Source organism: Elgaria multicarinata, chromosome 9 (assembly GCF_023053635.1).
Source record: "Elgaria multicarinata webbii isolate HBS135686 ecotype San Diego chromosome 9, rElgMul1.1.pri, whole genome shotgun sequence".
Lineage (NCBI taxonomy): Eukaryota > Metazoa > Chordata > Lepidosauria > Squamata > Anguidae > Elgaria > Elgaria multicarinata.
Genome location: NC_086179.1, coordinates 17,219,497 through 17,240,362, shown reverse-complemented (window position 1 = coordinate 17,240,362; position 20,866 = coordinate 17,219,497). Strand labels below are relative to the sequence as shown.

Sequence of the window (20,866 nt, the reverse complement as noted above, 5' to 3'; positions counted from 1 at the left end):
ATGACCTCTCAAAATTCTACATCCGATTTGTGGGCAGAGAAACTGGGGGTGGGGGGCAGTTTCATCAAATTTTCCAGGAGGAGGAAAAATTCCCCAACAGTTTCTCACAGGAACGGCTCGCCATTGGCAGGGGGTGAAGCACAGCGTCTTTCATTTTTCCTAAGGGGGGTTGTCTATATGGCTTATTTACCCCGACCTTAATTGCTATATTTGCATTTTAAGTTACATGACATAGTCGTCCATTTACTGCAGTAGTGGGTTTTTAACCTGATAATGCGCATCTTTGCATTCGTGATTTACCGCTACTTTTAGATCACGTCCGAGTTTGCACCGTGTTATGGTTATGTGACTTTGGGGGAGTTAAATCAGGTTTTGACATGTGGGTGGAGCTTTGTGGGTAGGACAACGTGGTTGGCCGATTTCCCACCAATCAGCTACCTTGTTCGTTCGCGCAGATTTTAGTTTGAAGTCTTTCTGCGGAGCTCCGCAGAGAAAGCTCCTTAAAACAAATTTATTTACGTATTTATATATTTATTGCATTTCTGTACCGCCCAACATGCGAAGCTCTCTCGGCAGTTCACGAAAAGAAAGAGGGGAAAACGGGCAGCCAGATGAAGGAGACGTGTTCTGCTGCCTCGTTCCTTTCCCTCTGTAGCCTCATTCTTCCCCCCGTCCTGGTTTGTGTGTTATATGAATCTGCGGAGCTCTGCATATAAAATTTATAGCTTCGCTCCTCTCTCCTCCATAGCGTCGTACCATTGTATATGCGATAATGCACATGTGCTCATTTATAACTCACTATAAAAAAAATCAGGAAATAGCTGTTGCTGCTGCAGTGTGACGCTCTATACCTACATTCAAATCAACGAAAATTTGGGTTTATATTTAATGAGGAGCAATCCTGCTGTCATATAGACAGGGGCAGGGCTTTTTGCACTGCCAGCGCAAATAGCAACAGCAGCAACTATGTTGACAACTTTAACCCTTATTTTGCATCCTCTACTGTGCCCTGTACAACACTTTGTTGTGGGGGATTGTGAGGAGGTATGAAAGGAAAAGCAACTACCACAAAAGAAATGGTGGAAATTTGGAGAAAATTCCTCAAAGTGCAATTATATATCAGGCGAGGGAAGAAAAGAAACAAAACATCTCAATGCTTTTGGTTTGGTTTGAGAAAATTCCGCTCTGAAAGGGGCATTTTATAATTGATTTTGAATTTCTTCAGGTGGTTTTTCCTGAGCATATCAAATCATTGATTTATGTAAATCAAATCATTAGGTAAAACATTTTAGAATGTTTTAAGGATGTTTTAAAGATGTTTTAATCATGTGTGGTATGTTTTTAATCACTTTTTAAACGTGTATTTTATATCATGTTTTTATACTGTTTGTTTTATACTTTGAATGGTTTTAATTTTTGTGAACTGCCCAGGGAGCTTTGGCTGTTGGGCGGTATAAAAATGCAATAAATAATAATAATAATAATAATAACAATAATAATAATAATTAACAGCCAAGGCTGTTGTATGTGCTTCCTGGGAGGGAAAAAAGAGGAGTTTCCTCATGACATCTTCTTCTGTGCTTTAATAGATACAACTATTGGGCAGTATAGCAATGCAATAAGTAAATATATTTTTTTAAAAAATGAATTGACATATGGGAAGCTGAGGAGGCTATAGGCTGGAGAGATGAATGTTCAACGAAAATTAGGACGCTCTCACACACACTTCTTGGTCACCTCATAAGTAAGGAAAGCACAAGAACCCCAAACCAAACCCATGAGCATTTCTTGAAAAAGTTCTCCTCCGACTTTCTTTTTGAAAGCGATTTTCTTTTCTGTAAAACTGAATAAGAATGGTCGAAAAACATGTGGGAGAAAAGGAGCCTAATACAAAAAATTAAGAGTATTTACAGAAGCCAAACTAAAATAGAACATGCTACTATATCTGAGGCAGTTCGGTGGATCTTCCGTAAGCCAGTGTGAGTCAGGGAAGCGTTTTATTTTGTTCTGGAGAACAGTAACTGTCTGGAAAACAGATAGCCAGAGCGCTGGGTGACCATTTATGTGGTGATGACAAATTATGTTCAAGCTGCTTTGATTTGCAGTACCTGGGTGGGATTTATTTATTACATTTATATACCGCCCCGTAGCCGAAGCTCTCTGGGCGGTTTACAAAAGTTTTGTTTTCGTTGCTGTTATTGAAGGTTTTGTATCTAGTGGTTGGCTGCATGTTTTAAGGATTTTGTCTCTAGAGTTCAATCACTGTACTGAATAAGGATACACTCCTCTTAAAGCCAAATTTCACAGCTCCTTCCTCCTTCAAGCAACAAAAATAGCTAATTTGTAAAAGCAAGTCATTTACATAGTTTTATTCCCCCCTGAAGGCAAGAATTCAATTCACTAACCACTTCTACTGTGTGGAACCACTTCAAGTTCGGTTGAGATCCTCTGCAAACGATGAAGCACCTCACTGGTTAAACTATAAAAGATGCTTGAGATTCTATAATATAGTGCCACTTGCTTTAAGGCACAAAATTTCATCTAATGCTCTTTAAGTAAAAGAATATCTCCATTTACAAAATGCAGAAACTTTGCCCACAGTAAAGGAGACAAGACTGCTTCTAATTTAATACACAAAACAGGGGTATTTTGGTGTCAAAGCCTGGTACGCCACAAACACATCAGCCATGACTCTTCGCTTGTTTTATAGCTCCTCTTTTCCTGATCATTTCGGTTAAACACTCAGAGTGTGAAAGAGAAAGACCAACAATTTTAAAAATTGGGGGCGTTGCCCAAGCCTGCCTATGCACCAGTGGGAACCGCTGTTAGCACTATGGGAGCTAGTGCTTCAAAATGGACGTAAGAACAAGTGTAAATGCTCATTTCTGCAACGGGGCAGGTCAGCGGAGCTTGTAGAAGGAAATGCCACTGACCTGTCACCATCCAAATACCAGCATCTCGATCTGGGAACAGGGATTGAACCTGCGATCTCCCAGACAAAAAACATGTACTCTACCACTGAGCCACAGTCCCCCACTCCATACAGTGTAACTATTTTTGAAGCAATACATCCATCAGTAGGGATGTCAAAGGCACCTAACTGGGTCTGGGAGACCAACGGTCTCCTCCGTGTCTGCCCACCTGGAACCAACTCACTGGCCTGCGGCATGTGTGCAAGCCCTGCTCTAGAGCCTTCGTTGTTGTGCACAATGGAGGCTGCAGAAATTGTGTGTCTCCTAGTCCTTTACACGAGGTAGGAGATACACAATTTCTGGAGCTGCCATTGTGCACAACAATGGAGGCTCTGGACCAGGATGGATGGACTCACAGCCTCATTGGGCGCTTGTTGAGTCTGTGCATTTCTATCCTTCAGTTTCTAAGGCTGTGTCACTACTTCATGATGGGGAGACAATCCCCAAATTAACAAGTGATGTGCAATTCAGAAAAGCAGAGAGCAGCAATGCCAAAATCTTCCTTGATTATCAAATTGCATGCCAAAGCTTAGCTTTGCTTAAGCTGGGCTTCCTTGGAGCAGGCACTTGAAGTGAAAGAAACAGACATACAAATAAACAAACCCCAATCCACTTTTAAGGATTTCATACATGACAGACAGCATAATCTGAGATCGGAGACCTAGTCTAAAGATATCACAACAGCATCTCTCTAGGAATTGCAGAATAGGAAGCCCAAAATGGAAACAGATCATTGAAACACACAAAACACGGTTAGCATTGGGGTGGGGGTGGGAGGTACATTATGCTTGGCTGTACTCAATGGAATTTTAAAGCTTTTTATAACCTGTGCCATATTACAAAACCTGTTTATCACACCTTGTGCCAATCACACCTCTTTTGAAAGTGATGGGGGAAGGAGACAGTTCAAGAAGCAGTCTGCCATGCAGCATGGAGAGGCTGCAGTCCAACGTAGGAAGTCCCTTGGCGCACACAATTACCGCAACCAGAACAGTGCATAGACCCACAAATCTGATCTTTAATTTAGCATTCATGCAAGCACTTTCATGGTTTTGGGTGCATGACATTATTATTTCTATAGTGCAACTGCAATAGATAGATAGATAGATAGCAGTTGCACGTCTGGTCCCTGACCCAAGGAACTGAAATAATTTGTTGACCTCCAGATATATTGGATTACAGCTGCTAGCATTCCTGCCAAAAGGGGCTGATGGGAGTTGAAATCCAAGACAACTAAAGCATTTTTATTTATTTATTTATTTATTTATTGCATTCCTATACCACTCAATAGCTGAAGCTCAAGTAGTGCTGTCACCGAAATAAAGAAGTCCTACAGAACAATCCTAGTTGTGGGGAGGGATTTCCATGATGGAGGAGGAACCACTACTTTCTATGTCTTGCTGCCTGGCTACAACTCCCAGCATTTCCTAACCAGCATGACTAAATTGGGGGATGCTGGGAATTATAGGACCTTTTTTTTGGTCTAAACATATGTAAGATTGTGCCCTAAGTGGCTTTTAAATCGATTGACCCTGCATGGATTTGTGCGTTAAAAAGATACATGCACTGTACCAGGAATCATCCCAGAGCAAGGATGAGCAGCTTTGGGAAGGTCTGTAGACCATTTTTGGGGGCCCCCATCACTCACCGAATTCAGTGTTGGCAAAATAATAATAATAATAATAATAATAATAATAATAATAATAATAATGTAATGCATCATGGAAAAATTGCAAACCAACACAGAGTGGTAAAGGAGAACAAGTTAATTTTAACTTGTTTACCTCTCTGTAGTGATAAACCTCCATGATGATGATGAAGATGCCATGGATGTCAGCAGCAGGGGCCCCACTGGCGGGCAGCAGGGGCCACATGTGGCCCAGAGGCCAAGAGTTGGTTACCCTGTCTTAGAAGAAGCATTCTCTATCCTCTCTCACACAGGAGGGAATGCCTCTTAAGATGACACTTGTGCAGTTTTTTATAAGCAGTTTTATTTTAACACTTTTAAACTGTGCCTTTTCAGTCAAAACTTTTCACTCAGTTACTCCAATTAATTAGAGTTGTCTGAACTTTGCAGCCCTAATTAATATTTTTTAAGAGTTGGCATCAGATTGGAGAACAAAGATAGAAGCAGTAAGATGCTGGCAACTTGTCAAGAGCACCAGACTACTAAAATAAGCAATTGCCAACAACTGATTGACCTAGTTCGCAAGACACGAGGCTGGGTAATGAGCTATGATGGCTTGTTAACCAACCCCGCACATGCTGCCTCATGCCACCAATTCTCTCGCTGGGTGTGGGTTGCCATGGTGCGCGTACCAGGCACGGGCAGGTGGCTGGAGTGGTGAACAAACCCTGCAGAACTCACACTCTGTTTTGGGGTGGTTTGTTAAGCCATCCTCACTGGGTTTGCGCATCACAACAACCCATTCTTGGCAAGGTTAATTAGAGATGGGCCAGCATGCGCTCAGCATGGGTGGTCGTGGCTAACAAGCCACCGAAGCCTATCAAGTACCCTCGTGTCATACTGGGCCACTGACTCAACTTCCTTCCCTTAATTCATATTCAGCATCACCTCCGGAAAAGGTCAAACCAAAGCAGTGAAAACCCTGACTTGCATTCTTTTCTGCAAAGGAGATTAAGTTTAGTGTTTGAAAGTAGAGGTACGTCAGATATGATAGCCTTTGGAAACATTCTAAGAGGTTGCTTCAGTTCAAGCTTAAAAACTCAGTAAAAGATGGGACTTGGGTTTTTGTTTTTTTACGCAGCCCTGTTTTTGTGCAGCCTAACTTTAAACTCCAGATTAGAGTTTAAACTTTAAACATATGCAGAGATGAAAGGCAGACACCTCACACATTCCATGCCACCCCCACCCCATTCTATTAGTTTTTGTCCCACGCAGACAAGGCCCGAAAATTCAAATGGCATCTCCTGTAGTGGTAGAAATATCAAAGTAAAAATGGGCAATTTGCTGGCCTTCAACGGTAAGCTCAAATCTGCCACGAGGCAGCTCCGCTCCCTGCCCAATGGGAGGGCAGGCCCCAATTCAGGACCTACAGAGGTTCTTCTCTGTGCATAAGAAAATAGTTCTAGCCATTTGAAAGTTTTTTTCCAATTCTCCAAACCTTTTCTTGTTGGACATTAACACCTAGCCATATGCTCGCAGGGTTTAGGCCAGCTGTCACGTCACCTTAGGGTAGCCTTCCTCAACCTGGGGCGCTCCAGATGTGTTGGACTGCAACTCCCAGAATGCCCCAGCCAGCTGGCTGGGGCATTCTGGGAGGTGCAGTCCAACACATCTGGAGCGCCCCAGGTTGAGGAAGGCTGCCTTAGGGGCAAACTCCATTGATGAAAATGGAAACTTTTTCGTTTTGTTTTTTTTAAAAGAAACCCATGCAGGCTGTGGGTTATTTCAGAAAGCAAATGATGGGAAAGGGGTAAGGTTTAATCCTCGCCTTCTAGGGCACAGTGGTCCTGATCCAAATTGGGGCCACACATACTTGCTTTAGAATGAAACAAGTTAGGTCTCAGCTACCTGGGCCAGCTATTAGCATAACACGGCACACAGCTCGATGAAAATGTCAACGCAGTGTGTAGCTGCTGTAAAGATGGCAAACTCCATGTTAGGCATAATTAGAAAAGGAAAAACTGCCAATATTATATTATCTTCATACAAATCTATGGTGCAACCACACTTAGAATACTGTGTACAGTTCTGGTCATCACACCTAAAAAAAAAAAAGAAGACATTGTAGAGCTGGAAAAAGTGCAGAAAAGGGCAACTAAATCGATCAAGGGGCTGGAGCATCTCCCCTATGAGGGAAAGTTATAACAGCTGGGATGGTTTAGCTTGGAAGAAAAGGAGGCTAAGGGGAGACATGATAGAGGTGAACAAAATTATGCACGGTGTGGAGAATGTGGATAGGGAGACATTTTTCTCCCTCTCTCAGAATACTAGAACCCATGAAGCTAATGGGTGGGAGAGTCAGGACAAATAAGAGGAAGCACTTGTTCACACAGCACATAAATTATGGAATTCACTACCACAAGATGTAGCGATGGCCACCAATTTGGACGGATTTAAAAAGAGGCTAGGTGCACCAGTTGCTGGGGAACATGGGTGGGAGGGTGCTGTTGTATCATGTCCGCTTTGTTGATCCCTGGTCGACAGCTGGTTGGCCACTGTGTGAACAGAGTGCTGGACTAGATGGATTCTCGGTCTGATCCAGCAGGGCACTCATGTCTTTATGTTCAAATGGCACATCTTTTTACTTTCATGTTGCTTGCTTCCAAGACAATTTTCATCCCTTTGGCACTCTAGAGCTGCTACAGACACCATTCCCCCCAAATCCCCCTCCCCAATTTGGTGTGTGTGGGGGGGATGCATGAGGCCCATAGGCTCTGGGTTGACCACTCTTGATCTGAAAAGACTAAATTTAGTTTTCAGTATTATAGGAAACTGCATTATACCAGGGCAGACTATTTCTCCATCTAGAACAGGATTTTCTGTTCCGACTGGCAGCAATTCTCCTTGGTTTTAGGCCGAGAAAGGTCTTTCTTTGCTGCTTAACCCTTCTAACTGGAGAAGCCAACAGCTGAATATAATATCTTCTGCAAGACAGCATGTCCTCCATCACTGAACTCTGTTCCATTCCCATTAACTACCAAACAAAAACCAGCAGTGGACCACCTGTGGTGTCTGTGAAGACCCCGGTCGCAGGAGAAGCAAAGTTCTACACCTTGGACTGAGGTTCCGGAAAAAGGAACCTGGCTAATTCTAGAGCTTTTCTGCATTCTTTGCTGCTACTTTGGTAGGAGTCAAGTATGTCAGGTCTCCATGCCTGTTGCCTGCGGGTTGCTGTGCTGACATTGGTTGCTGCCAGTTGGGCTAGCTTGGGGATCAGGAGGCTCAGTGTGGTTGCAACCATCCTGGGGTTTATCTTTCAGCATTCCCCCCCCCCCCCCATGCACCAGAGGCTGCCTAAGAGGCAAAGTAAATCCCCTCTCTCAAGTGCCTGATGGGGAGGGGAAGAATTAAGGGCAGATGAATGGAACGCAAACTTGACCCACAGAGCACAGTCTACCCAGTAGCTGCTAGCATGTCATGTCATTCACTTCGCTGGGGCTTGCAAAGGAGAACCCATCATTTGACCACGCAGAATAGCAATTCCTGGGAGAACGGGTGTCTCAGATACCCAAAGTGACTATTGATTTATTTCATTTCTATACCGCCCCATAGCCAAAGTTCTTTGGATGGTTTGCAAACGTTAAAACTACAAGTACAGCATACAATATAATATGAAAGCTTAAAACCGTGATACAAAACTATCATACAAAAGTACAACCAAAATAAAACTGAACAGCAATGCACAGATTTAAAATGCAGAGATTTAAAATAGCAGAGTTAAATGATTAGGATAGTAAATTGCTAAAATACTGGGGAATTAAAATGTTTTCACCTGGCGCTAGAAACAGTAGAACATAAATGCCAGGCAAACCTCTCTAGGGAGCTCATTCCACAGCTGGGGTGCCACAGCAGAAAAGGCCCTCCACCTTGGGTTTATCTTTCAGCATTCTGTGCCCCCTCCCGGTGCACCAGACTCTCTTTCTTTGGCAGGGGCTAATGGAGAAGGACCCCTGAGGATGAATTTAGGATCCAGGCAGGTGCATATGGGAAGAGGCGTTCCTTCAGATAATCTGGCCCCAAGCCGTTTAGGGCTTTGAATGTTAATACCAGCACTTTGTATCGGGCCCAGACTATCTGACCTATTTTTAACACCACATCAGTTTAGCATCACATCAGCTATAAGACCACAAAACAAGCAATAAATTTAGAAATCTAATTATCAGGCCTATAAAAGAAAATTTTAAAAAGAGAAGAGACCATTAAGTTTCTAGATATGTTTTTAAAGGGCTAAAAAAAAAATCCTTCTCCCACATTGAGCTTGATAATCCTCTCTATACAAACCATTTGCCTGACTGGAATATTTATTATGGCACTCGCTTAAAATGTACTAATTCAATTTCTACGCAGAAGGGGATTTTAAAATATATTCATATATATATATTAAAAGGCACCCATAATCTTTGTGTTTACGAAGATACACATGCTCCAACGTTTAGCATCACAGAGTTGGCGCTCCAGTCTCAAACGGTAAAGATAATTTAGCGGCATGTGTGAATAGCTGCTCTTCAGTAAAATGCTGCCAAAATTAAATCAGAAACGAAACGGCACTTTGTAGTCATTGGCCGCTCAGCAGGGTACGCCTAGTTAAAAACCCAAAGTGAAAAGGGTGATTGACCTACATTGCTACTAGCTTTGTGCAGCTGCATTTCCAGCGCATTCGTTGAAGCTCATTAGTTAATGCAACTGAATTACCTATACTTGCCAAGCATTCATTTATTTCCATACCATGTGGCCAGATACGGAGTTCAGCAGCAGAGCCATGCAGCATCCTGCCACAAAGCTGCCTGGGGAATGTTACCTGCTCCTGCACCATGTACCTGCAGCAGACCGAGATGAAGGATGACCCGGGAGTAGTGATGGGAGAAGAAGCAATGTTCAAGCTTATTGAGGGCTCATCTACACCAAGCAGGATATTCCACTATGAAAGCGGTATATAAAAGGCAGGAGCCACACGACTGCTTTATAGTGGTATTGAAGTGCACTGACAACTGTTGGGGCCCATTGATACCATATACTGCTTTCACACTGCTATATCCTGCTTGGTGTGGCTCCTGCCTTTTATATACCGCTTTCATAGTGCAATATCCTGCTTGGTGTAGATGAGCCCTGAGAGTCTCTGTTTTCCACCTCAATGCCTGTATTGGCAAATCTTTGCTCCAGAATGTGAGGAAAACCCTGCATTTTCAAAAACAAAAAAGTGCACACTGTTCCAAGCATGCATCCCGCAAGCACTGTTTGGGTAGTATCCAATGCTGCCCTTGCACAGGCAGCGCAGATGTGCCGGAAGGTGGCAGTGCACGTGCAATCCATACCACAATACAGTGCTTCGGGGTGTGTGTGTGCACCACAATGAGCAGAAATGCTAATTTCTGGAAGGGGTGAGATCTCCCCCATCCGGAAACGAACATTTCTGCTCATTGTGCGCTTCCCCCTAGAAGCACTACATTGTGGCTTCCAGTGGTAGGGGTCCTGCCCACACAGCCAAGGCCAGCCACCCACACTCCACCGCCGGTATGTCTGGGCTGCCCACCCTAGGGCGGCATTAGATACTACTCTTTCTCTTCATAGGTTAAAGTGCGATGATGCAGGGGTTTTTTTGGGGGGGGAAATGCACACTTTCAGCAGTGCACAGATTCAAATGTGAACACAAATTTGTAAAATTTCCCTCGAATTACAATCCTGCTAGCTTTCGCGTTTGGGGTTGCAAACAGGAACAAAAATCACATTACAGCCCTACCCAGGAGTAATTCTACACCGGTAGGTGGAGAAAATGGCTTAATTTGATGTTGGCATTGCCAAGGCCCTATGCTCAGTTTTGACAGGGGTAATGAAAGGGGTTCTACATCCCAAAATTAAGTTCTCCTCTTCTAAGCGTTATCTTCTGGGAAAGGGAGTTGTGAATGGCCAGATATATGTGAAGTCAGGTTTAGTAATTCTCAGGACTTCTCTGCACAATAGACAGGTTAACCATCACAGACAGGTTAACTGCCTGTTTGGTGCATTCTCTTCCCGTTTTATTATGATTTTATTAGAATGTAAGCCTATGCGGCAGGGTCTTGCTATTTATTGTTTTACTCTGTACAGCACCATGTACACTGATGGTGCTATATAAATAAATAAATAAATAAATAAATAAATAAATAAATAATAATAATAATAATAAACAACTACTTCACAGAGAACCCTGCGACTTGTAGTTCTATGAGGGGTAGTTATGCCTTTCCAACAGAATTGACAGCACACCAAAATACAATTCTCATGACTCTTTCGGGAGAGGCATGCCCATTCAGGACAGCATAGAACAAGTACGTCTTTAGTGTAGACCGGCTGCAAAGCTCTACCATCAAATTCTGCCCGATTCTATCTGTCCTGAGGAGCTGACAATGCTAGCAGAATGATGTTAGCTCCTGAACATTGTTCTAGTACTGGAATTTGTTCCCCACCGCTGCCATGAATACATTGCCTCCTTCCTCATGACAACCCTGGGAATTGGGGGGTGGGGGCAAAATGAGGCCGCCTAACGAGATCAAACTTGAAGACAGATACCCATACAACCCATTTTTACTCGTTTTAAGTGAAAAATCTGCCAGTTGACAGTCTGCAGCGTTGTTACCACAACCGGCCATTAGTCAGGGGTAACACACTGTACAAAGTGAAAGTGTCGCTCTTGGAAGAGGCCGCGCTGCCAATCTGAATTATTGCAAGAGACGAATACGCTAAACAACCATTCCTCATCTCCAGGAGAAAGATGTATCTGTATTTGTAGGACGCTCCATAAATTAAATATTATGATGTCTCTGCATATAGAAAGGGATTACAACTGGTGTTCTACAGAGCAGTAACTTGGTGCCCGGACTTCTACATTTTAGCTCCTCGTCCCTGCCTTTTACAACAGCATAATAACCGTATAAATAAATAAACAATAGCTGCTTCACTGCATTTATTGTTCATCGTAAAACTGTTTTCAAAAACTGTTATGATTGTTTGAACTTCTGTTAAGCACCTATGGCACATTGCTGAATGGCATAGTATAAATGTAAAATAAGTAAAAATTTAAACAAACAAACAAATAAGACTCACACTTATCCAAGTTCTACGTCATCCCCAATTTGCATCCACTAATCTTGATATGGCTTGTGCTCGACATATTTTAAATATTGCTAGAATTGTTCAGGATAGCTTGTGTGTGGATTTTTGTAATGCCAGCACATTGCTTCCTTTTGTTATCATTACTTGCAAAACAGAAATTGGAGGCCTGTTGGGGTAGTCTAACACAATACAGTTGCTTCTCATGCAAGTGTATTTTCTCAAGAGAGCTTACTGTGTGCACCAGTTGCTGGGGAACATGGGTGGGAGGGTGCCGTTGCACCATGTCCTTTTTGTTCATCCCTGGTGCTGGACTAGATGGACCCTTGGTCTGATCCAGCATGACAGTTCTTATGTTCTTATTAAATCTCAATTCATATACATAGAGATAGGCAAAAATGGCATTTCCGACCACAAAACATGCAACCCTAAATGTAAGCACGAACAGGAGAACATGTCCATTAAAAATGGTCAACCAATTTTCAAACAGGAGATCACGTTTGATGTGCGCAAATTTCCTCCCTCTATTTTCTGAAAACTTCAAAAATGCACACATTTAAAAATTACCCATGCTTTAGCTCACGGGGGGAAATTGTGCAACTTGAGAAATTGAGAATCTCCCGCCCACACACCGAAGCTTTCACATTAGATCACTATTTATTTCTGCAATTTTCCCATTCACGTGAAACATTGATTGCAAACGCGAGTGAAAATCGAGGAGTGACATATTTATTTATTGCATTTATATCCCGCCTTTCTTCCTCCAAGGAACCCAAGGCGGCGTACATAATCCTCCTCTCCATTTTTATCCTCACAACAACAACCCTGTGAGGTGGGTTGGGCTGAGAATCTGTGATTGGCCCAAAGTCACCCAGTGGGTTTCCATGGCTGAGTGGGGGCTAGAACCTGGATCTTCCGACTCCCAGTCCAACACTTTAACCACTATGCCACACTGACTCAATATTCAGCTTGAACGCTGCTCCTTCGCCTACTACTACATGTCCATGTTTTTAAACTATGTTCTATGGGGTGCCGGGGTTCCTCAGTAGCTTTACAAGGGTTACACAATGGCAAGATCATAAGGGCAGACAAGCTTTCCTGGTCCGTAACTTTCCCACTGTTGATCATCCCCCACATGCAGGAGCCCCAGGAGAGTGTGTTGGGTATATTCTAGGTCACACTCTCCATCTAAGTGAGTCAAAACAGGAATGACTGAAAGTGATGGGTACATTTTGCCTCAAGTAGAACTGACAGCAGTCTTCAAATTATCTGAAAGACTGTCAGATAGATGATGGAGCAGACACGTTCACTAGAGCTACAGAAGGTAGGACTAGGGACAACAGGTGTAAATTGCAGGGGAAACACTTTCAGATAAACATTAGGAGAAATGTCTTAGTACTAAGAGCTGCTCCGCAGTGGAATGGACTGCCTCAGGAGGAGGCGGGTTCTCATTTTCAAGACGTATTTAAGCAGAGGCTGGACAACCATCTGTTAGGGATGTTGCAGTCGCAAGATTTCTGCCCTGAACAGGGAGTTGGACTAGATGACCTCTAAATACAATGGTCATACTAAGATCCTACCCTATACAGAAGGATCGTACCTTCCGTATAGCTGCGGTATGTCATCCTTCCTATGCAGAAGATCCTGATAGGAGATAGGAATCACTACTTTTGCTCCTTGAGATTTCAATAGGTGAGGCTGGCATGCCACCTCTTCAAAGACATTACAGCCTAGAACATTTATTTATTTATTAGAGCACTTTTATCCCACCCTTTAGCCAAAAAAGGCTCTCAAGGCAGCTTACCAAAATATTTCCCTGCCCACAGGCTTACAGTCTAAAAAACATGACACAAAAGGAAAGGGGATTGGGAGGGAGGAGAAAAAAACAAAAATGAATTCAGGAACTAGATTCTTAGTTGCAAAGTCCAGCAGCCTCTCCCTCTCCTAGCCTGATACATATCGAGGCATGATGACACAGGTGACATTTTCTGGAATCAAATTTCTGCGCCTAGTCCCTCGTTCCGTGCTTTTTTGTGCCTTCCTATAGAATCACAACATATGCCTAACTTTGTTTACAACTCCTGTTAAAAAAAAAGGGTCACCTAAAATCAATAATAAATGGAGGGAAAGGAGGCATCAATAAGCCAGTTTTGTTCTTTTCGCAGGAGCCGTGTGACCTCTACAGCAGGGATGTGCAAAACCTGCCCCCAACCCCACCCATGGCTGATTTCATGCTCCCTTGCTGCTGCCAAATTTGCCACAGTAGTGGTAAAACATCACCTCTTTTTTGCCACTACAGCAAACTCAGTGGCAGCCCGGGGGAAGAAGCCCCTGGTGGGTTGGGGAGGGGGGCAATGTGGCTCCCCAACCCTTGGAATTTGCCCATCCCTGCTCTTGAGGAAAGGTGACCCAAAAAGGAGGAAATGCATCTCACACAAAAAAAGAGGACAAAGGATGACACATATTTACAAATGCTAATTTATAGGTATAGATGTACATTTAGGAATAATTGCTCTAATCTAAATAGAAATGCAATACCTCTCACCGTAGACCAATCAAGTGGCCTCTGTACTTGCTCAATCTTCTGCCCAGGTGCCAACTGTTGAATGGGCAACTCCAAAGTCTCTGCTCTCCCTCCTTATGGTTCTTTAAACTGGACTTACTCTGGGCAGCCCTTCAAATAGAGGACACCTTCAAAATAGAGGATTGTTTTCTGACAACCTAATGGGCACCACAAATTAAAAGCAACTACATATGGGTAACACATTGCTCCAAGTTGCTGAAAATAAAGGAATGGATTCCTCAAAAGCTTATAAAAGTGTTAACCTAACCCTAATCTGATCATTAGCATATGCAATTTATTCTTCGTATCCCTATCAAGTCTGTGACTAAATATGAATGCTTATTTGCCTACAAAAGGGAGCACATTTAACTACCTCCAGGATTAGCATAAAAATTGAGATTTCCTTTTACAGGTTCACTGCATAGCTAAGTACATACGGATGCAATGAGGCAAATGACTGTCTGCAATTACGTTAAGTGCGTCAACTTGAAGTTTAACATAAATAGCGCATTTAAGTATAAGCAAGCTACCAGGGTGGGGAATATCCACAGCTAGATCAGAAGAGGAGAACTGAACCCAAGACCAGAGGCCAGTTCTGGTATTAGGTTGGCTGCTTTATTCCACACTTGTCAGACCTCATCTGGAATCCCACACCCGGTTCTGGGAGCTGCAGCTTAAGAAAGTTGTAGACAAATGGGAATGAGTTCGGAGGAAGGCAACGAAGATGATCAGGGGTATGAAAAACAAGTCCGATGACGAAATGTTAAAGAACTGAGTATGTTCATTCTGGAAAAAGAGAAGTGTGTGTGTGTGTGTGTGTGTGTGTGTGTGTGTGTGGTGGGGAGGAACAGAGAACAGTGAATGGGGTGGACCCTGTTTTTATTCGAAACAGGGCAAAAATTCTTCCATGTTCTCTTCTAAGCTAGGTTCAGCTCTCTCCTATTCTCATTTGCGACCCCTTTGGGGTGGGGTGGGGTTGTTCAAATGGGGAAAATGTGCATTTTCCCTCCATTGACTAAACCATGAAAACACAATTTTTAATTATTATTTTAAAGTGCCTACTTTTAAAGTGCAGTTTTTTGAACCCAAAATTGGAAATCTTTATGGGACAAGTTGCTCTCGTTTGTGTTTGGGATTGCAAAAGGGGCATTTAAGTGATTTGCAAAGGGCAGAGAATTCTCATACATCCCTCGTTCCTATGCCACTGAGTGATGCCACACTGCACGTGTGCAGAAAAATAGCAACCTACCTTATACGATACAGCCTGGGCAAGCAAGTGTGTGCACACCTGTGTGCACACTGGACACCCTTCTGCACCAGTCAGTACAACAGCACTGCACAGATGGTGTCCACTTAAGGTTTGGTAGGGGCAGCTGGGAACTAACCTACATTGCCCAATGCTAGCACTGTGCCATAAATTATAGCACATTCATGAATGGTTGAAGAAACAGGAACTGTTGACTTGGGAGAAAAAGGTGCGGGAAAGAAAGCAGACGGTCGATTTTGGAATTGGCCCGTGTATTGCACCTCCCACCTAAGCATATTCTCACCATTGCAATGCTCTCTAATTCTGTATTTTCCAACAGTTCTATGGTACTTGCTACATTGTATCCAGCGCTGGAGAATGTCCTTCCAAATGTACCAATCTGACCAAGAGTACAAATATTTAGGACATAGGAAGCTGCCGTACGCCAGGTCACAATATTTGTCCATCTAGCCCAGCATAGTCAATTCTAATGCTAACATAGTTGTCCAGGGTCTCAGGTAGGGAAGGGTCTTTCCCATCACCTGTTACTTGATCCTTGAAAGTGGAGACGCCAGGGCTTGGACCTGGAACCTTTCGCAAGCAAAGCAGGTGTTCTACCACTGAACTAAGGTCTCCCTTCCAGCATAATTCCTTTGCCATCACACTTAACAAGCTGACTAGCATACAGTTCTGGAAGTCCTACTATCTGAGGCCCTTTCTACACCTAAGGATTATCCCAGGAAAATGGAAGGATTATTCCTGCCTGCTCCCGGGATCCCCTGTGAGACATTTGCATGCACAGGGACGATCCCGGGACGATCCCGGGATAAATGGCTGGTGTAGACATGCCACAAGAAACAGATTTGCATGGCGCACCATACTAGCTGCTCCACGCTATCATTTCCTACACTCCAGTATTCTAGTGTGTGTCCGAGAAGGTGTTTCCCATGGTCTTTGGGTTAGTCAATTCACCATGGAAGTAGTTTCACTTTGCGGCTTGCTCACATATTTGATATGGAAAGTAGAAATGGGCTTGCTCTCCTAAATGCATCTCAGATTAACTTGGAAATGACCCAAATTCTTCTGGGGGGAAAACCTGGAAAATCTTGGATCATTTTTCTGAGCCGGCACATACCTCAGCCTCCTAATTTCTCTTTATTGAAAATAATGAAGCACATCACTGCACATTGTAAGAGGCAAAAACTGTTAGCAGGGAAGGGAGGGGACTGGGGAGGGCAGTTTATGTAGAAATCTCCAAACTCCTACGTTCTCACTCCACAGAGTCCCAGCTAGATGGGCGAAAAAGCCCGTCTAGCAATAATGCAGTGTGGGAGGAGGGTGGAGATGAAGGCTGGTGTGTAGTTGGAGGCTGATGGAAGTCTGGATGCTGATGGACATCCCGAAAGGGTTGTGCCCTAAGTTTCTAGTACTCATGAATGAAAGCTCTGGGGAATGATCAGGGACTGATAGGTTGGTTGTTTTATTTACAAATGAAGTTCTGGTGCTCTGCAGTTTTTCAGCAGCACTACTAGGAAAGAAAAATCATGGAAGAACAATTATGGAAGGCAGGGAAGCTACAGATGAAAACTGGAGTGGGTATGAGAGAAGTAAGCAAAAGGCCATATGTTCAGTGAGATCTGCAATTCCAGCAGCACTACCAGAATTGCTCTTCTGAGAGGAGAGCGGGTGTGAAAGTTACTATTTTCTCCTCTGCTGCCCTACAGAACCACCTATCCCTACTGGCTTCCTAAAGTTACTGGTTCCTACACCCAACAGCATTTCATTCACAATATTTCCAGGTCCTCTCTTTGTCAATTTCCCCTTTTCTATCCCACTGAGGTTTTGCCCCAATCTAAAGACAGACGAACAAACAAACTGAAGTTAGAATGTTGGAATCCTAAGTAGTTTGTTTCTAGTGCAGAACTTTAACATTTGCTTGTGCACCGTAATAAATAAATAATACTCCGCCCTGAGATCTTAGTGATATAGGGCGGGATAGAAATATTTTAAATAAATAAATAAATAAATACATTCAGGTAACTTGTTTCACCTTACTGTTCACTCCTCCTTGTCTGGGTCTACCATCTGCACTGCAACTAGTCCTAATGCCCCAACCACAATCACCAAACCCAGCGCTAACAGTAAAATAACACCTCCGCCATCATTGCCGTTCTTTTAAGACAAAAGACAGGATTCAATGTTATGCCTGCACAGAGTAGACCCATTGAAGTGAGTGGGCCTAGTTTATGTAGGTCTACCATTGGATTCTGCTCATAGGTCCTGGCTCAAGTTACTAGAACAACTTCACAAGACAGTTTAGATAAAGAGAATTTGTCTCCATCTGTTCTCAGACACTTTCCTTATTTAAGTAAAGTTCTCCTTTTTGAGGATGGGGGTAGAAGCTTTGCCCCACCAAATACATAAACAAATTTAAGAAGACCATACCAATTATAGGTAGGTTAAGTTCTTTCAAACATGGATCTGAGCTTTAAAGAACGGGCTGGAACAAAACGAGAAGAGAGAAAGATAATGAGAGTTCTTAACAGGAGAGTCCACTATGCCAGAAGTTCAGAGTGGAAGGAAAAAGTATTTTATTTATTCGTTTCCTGCCTTTCGGTCCAGTGACATTTCAAGGAGGTTCACAACATCAACTAAAACAATCTACATCATACACTTCAACATAATTAAATAAATAAGGAAACTTCACAAAATAGAGCAGACAGGGGGAAGCTAACTGAAGGTACAATTGACCGAATGGTCTGAATAGTCCATCTAAGAGCCAATAATGAAGGAGTGAATTGGGTGTCTTGGGGGAAGGAAATTCCACAGCCTGGGTGCTTCAACAGAGAATGGCCTGTCCCATGACCCAGCCAAGTGGACCTACGATTAGGGATGTCTCAAGTGCCCGACTGAGTCCAGGAGTGTGACGGACTCCCCTGTGTCTGGATCCACTAGCACGTCCACAATATGAGTGCAGATCCGCGTTCGCCAGGCCGAGATGAGCCTCAGAAGGAGGGTGGAGGGTGGTAGCCGTGTACCCTTGCCCAATCCATTTAGGGTTCATTATTTGAACATTTATTTACTTAGGGCATTTTTATCCCACTCTTCAGATAATGTTTTTCAGGGCAGCTTTACAAACAATTTTTTTTTATTATTTATTTATCACATTTTTATACCGCCCAATAGCCGAAGCTCTCTGGGCGGTTCACAAAAATTCCCAGCATGTTTGTAAACAATACCCAGCATGTTAAATTGTGACTGGAAACGTACTGGCAGCTAATGCAGATGAAACAAAAACAGAGTTGTGTGCTTTGGAAAACACGTTCCAGGTACAACAGATTACTTGGTGGGGGAGACTCAACTAGTTGAACTGCCTTAGGGAATCAAAATGGTCACAGCTCTAGCAACATTCACTACAGGAAGCTAGGTGAAGTGGAACAGAAGCAAGGCAGACTGCTTTTCTTGTATCTGATAAAAGATGATTAATAACCCTGCATCCAAATGTATGGCACTCCAAGAGGATGATTTTAGTAGTAGTAGATGCTAGGTTCCATTATAGAATCATAGAACAGTAGGGTTGAAGGGGCCTACAAGGCCCTCGAGTCCAACCCCCTGCTCAATGCAGGAATCCACCCTAAAGCATCCCTGACAGATGGTTGTCCAGCTGCCTCTTGAAGGCCTCTAGTGCGGGAGGAGAGCCCACAACCTCCCTATTCTTCATGCTGGATTCCCCCAGAAGCACATAATGACAGGTGGGGGAATCTTCCACTGGTCTATCTCAACTGGTACAGTCCAGAAACAGTTTTATCAGTTTTATTTAAGTTTTTAAATAAAGCTACCTCCAACACTATTTACAGAGGCAGCCACAATAGTGCAGGGCTACCAAAAAGACATGCTCTTTAAAAAACGGGGCATGTGTGAAAAAACACCCCCGTTATACATAATATTTAGACACATGGTCACAAGGACAGATAGACTGTATACTGTTCCCCTGCTCTGAGCACCATTTTGTATGCCTGCCATAGTACATCCGTGTGGCAAGGTATCCGTAGCAACAGTCACATATGGCCTGCCTTGTTTGGTTTACGCTGCCTGAGGGAAGAGAATCGAACGGGGGTGAAGTGTTGTGTGTACCACGTACATAGAAAAAGCCAAGTCCTACCTCAGATAGTCTCTGCGACACAGGATAAGGTTGGCTTTGGTGTACAAGGTGGAGCCTACCTCCCCCAAGCGGCAGTCACAGCAGGCACACTTCAGACAGTCCTCATGCCAGTATTTGTCCAGGGCCTTTAGGAGATACCTGTCTTTGATCTTCCGGTTGCAGCCAGCACAACCTTTCGGTTTGGTGTCTGGCTGGACAGAGAGCATTTGTATACCTGGAATGAGAAGAGGGAGGAAAAAAGGAATTTGGTATACAGTCTAGGATGTGAAGAACGGGCCAGTCCCGTCCCGTCCCCCCACCACCACCAGAAAGAGGAATTTTGTTAGCTTTATTGACACTTTCCTAAGAACATAAGAAGAGCCCTGCTGGATCAGACCGAGGGTCCATCTAGTCCAGCACTCTGTTCACACAGTGGCCAACCAGCTGTTGGCCAGGGACCAACAAAGCAGGACACAGTACGCATATTACCATATTTCTTCGATTCTAAGACACCCCCCCCCCATATAAACATCTCCAAAAACGGGGTGAGTCTTCGAATCGCAGGTGCTTTTATTATTTCTTAGAAGCAAAGCTTTTTTCTGTTGGTGGTACTGAAATTAGTGTGTGTCTTACAATCGATGGCGTCTTAGAATCAAAGAAATATGGTATGTAAATTGCACCTGTGATTTGCGCAAATGTCTCTTTATGCATTTTTTTTTTAAAAAAAATGAAAGATTTCCCTGATTTCTAAGGGGGAAAACGCAGCTTGGCTCATAAACGCAAGCTGAGTTAGGGGCACCTCAGAAATCTGGAAAGCCCCTAAAGGGCCATGATCCCCAGAAACTGGTGCACATAGGCTTACTTCCCTTCGAAATTCCTTAGAAGTTTATCCAGTCTATATCGCCTCCCCACACCCAAAACTCATGGTTTAATTTGTTTTTAACTGTGTATATTTATTGTTTTATACTGTATGTTTTTATCTGTACGCCGCCCTGAGATCTTAGTGATATAGGGCGGGATAAAAATATTTTAAATAAACAGTAAATAAATAAATTTTAAATAGAATTTAGTGGCAAGAAAAGTAAGAGTCCTGCAGAAACTGACCAAAGGTTGACCTAGGCCAGCACCACATCCTTCTTACAGTGGCTAACAGACGCCCCCAAGAAAACCC

General features: G+C 43.3%; 1 protein-coding gene across 1 annotated transcript in view; it reads right to left on the bottom strand.

Annotated features, from left to right (window-relative positions):
* LMO3 (LIM domain only 3) overlaps positions 1 to 20,866 on the bottom strand; it is a 95,977-nt gene that overhangs the window by 57,536 nt on the left and 17,575 nt on the right. The window contains exon 2 of the mRNA XM_063134416.1: positions 19,717 to 19,930. Within this exon, the coding sequence (XP_062990486.1) occupies positions 19,717 to 19,922 (206 nt within the window). The 5' untranslated portion in view covers positions 19,923 to 19,930. The remainder of the gene's footprint in view (positions 1 to 19,716; positions 19,931 to 20,866) is intronic.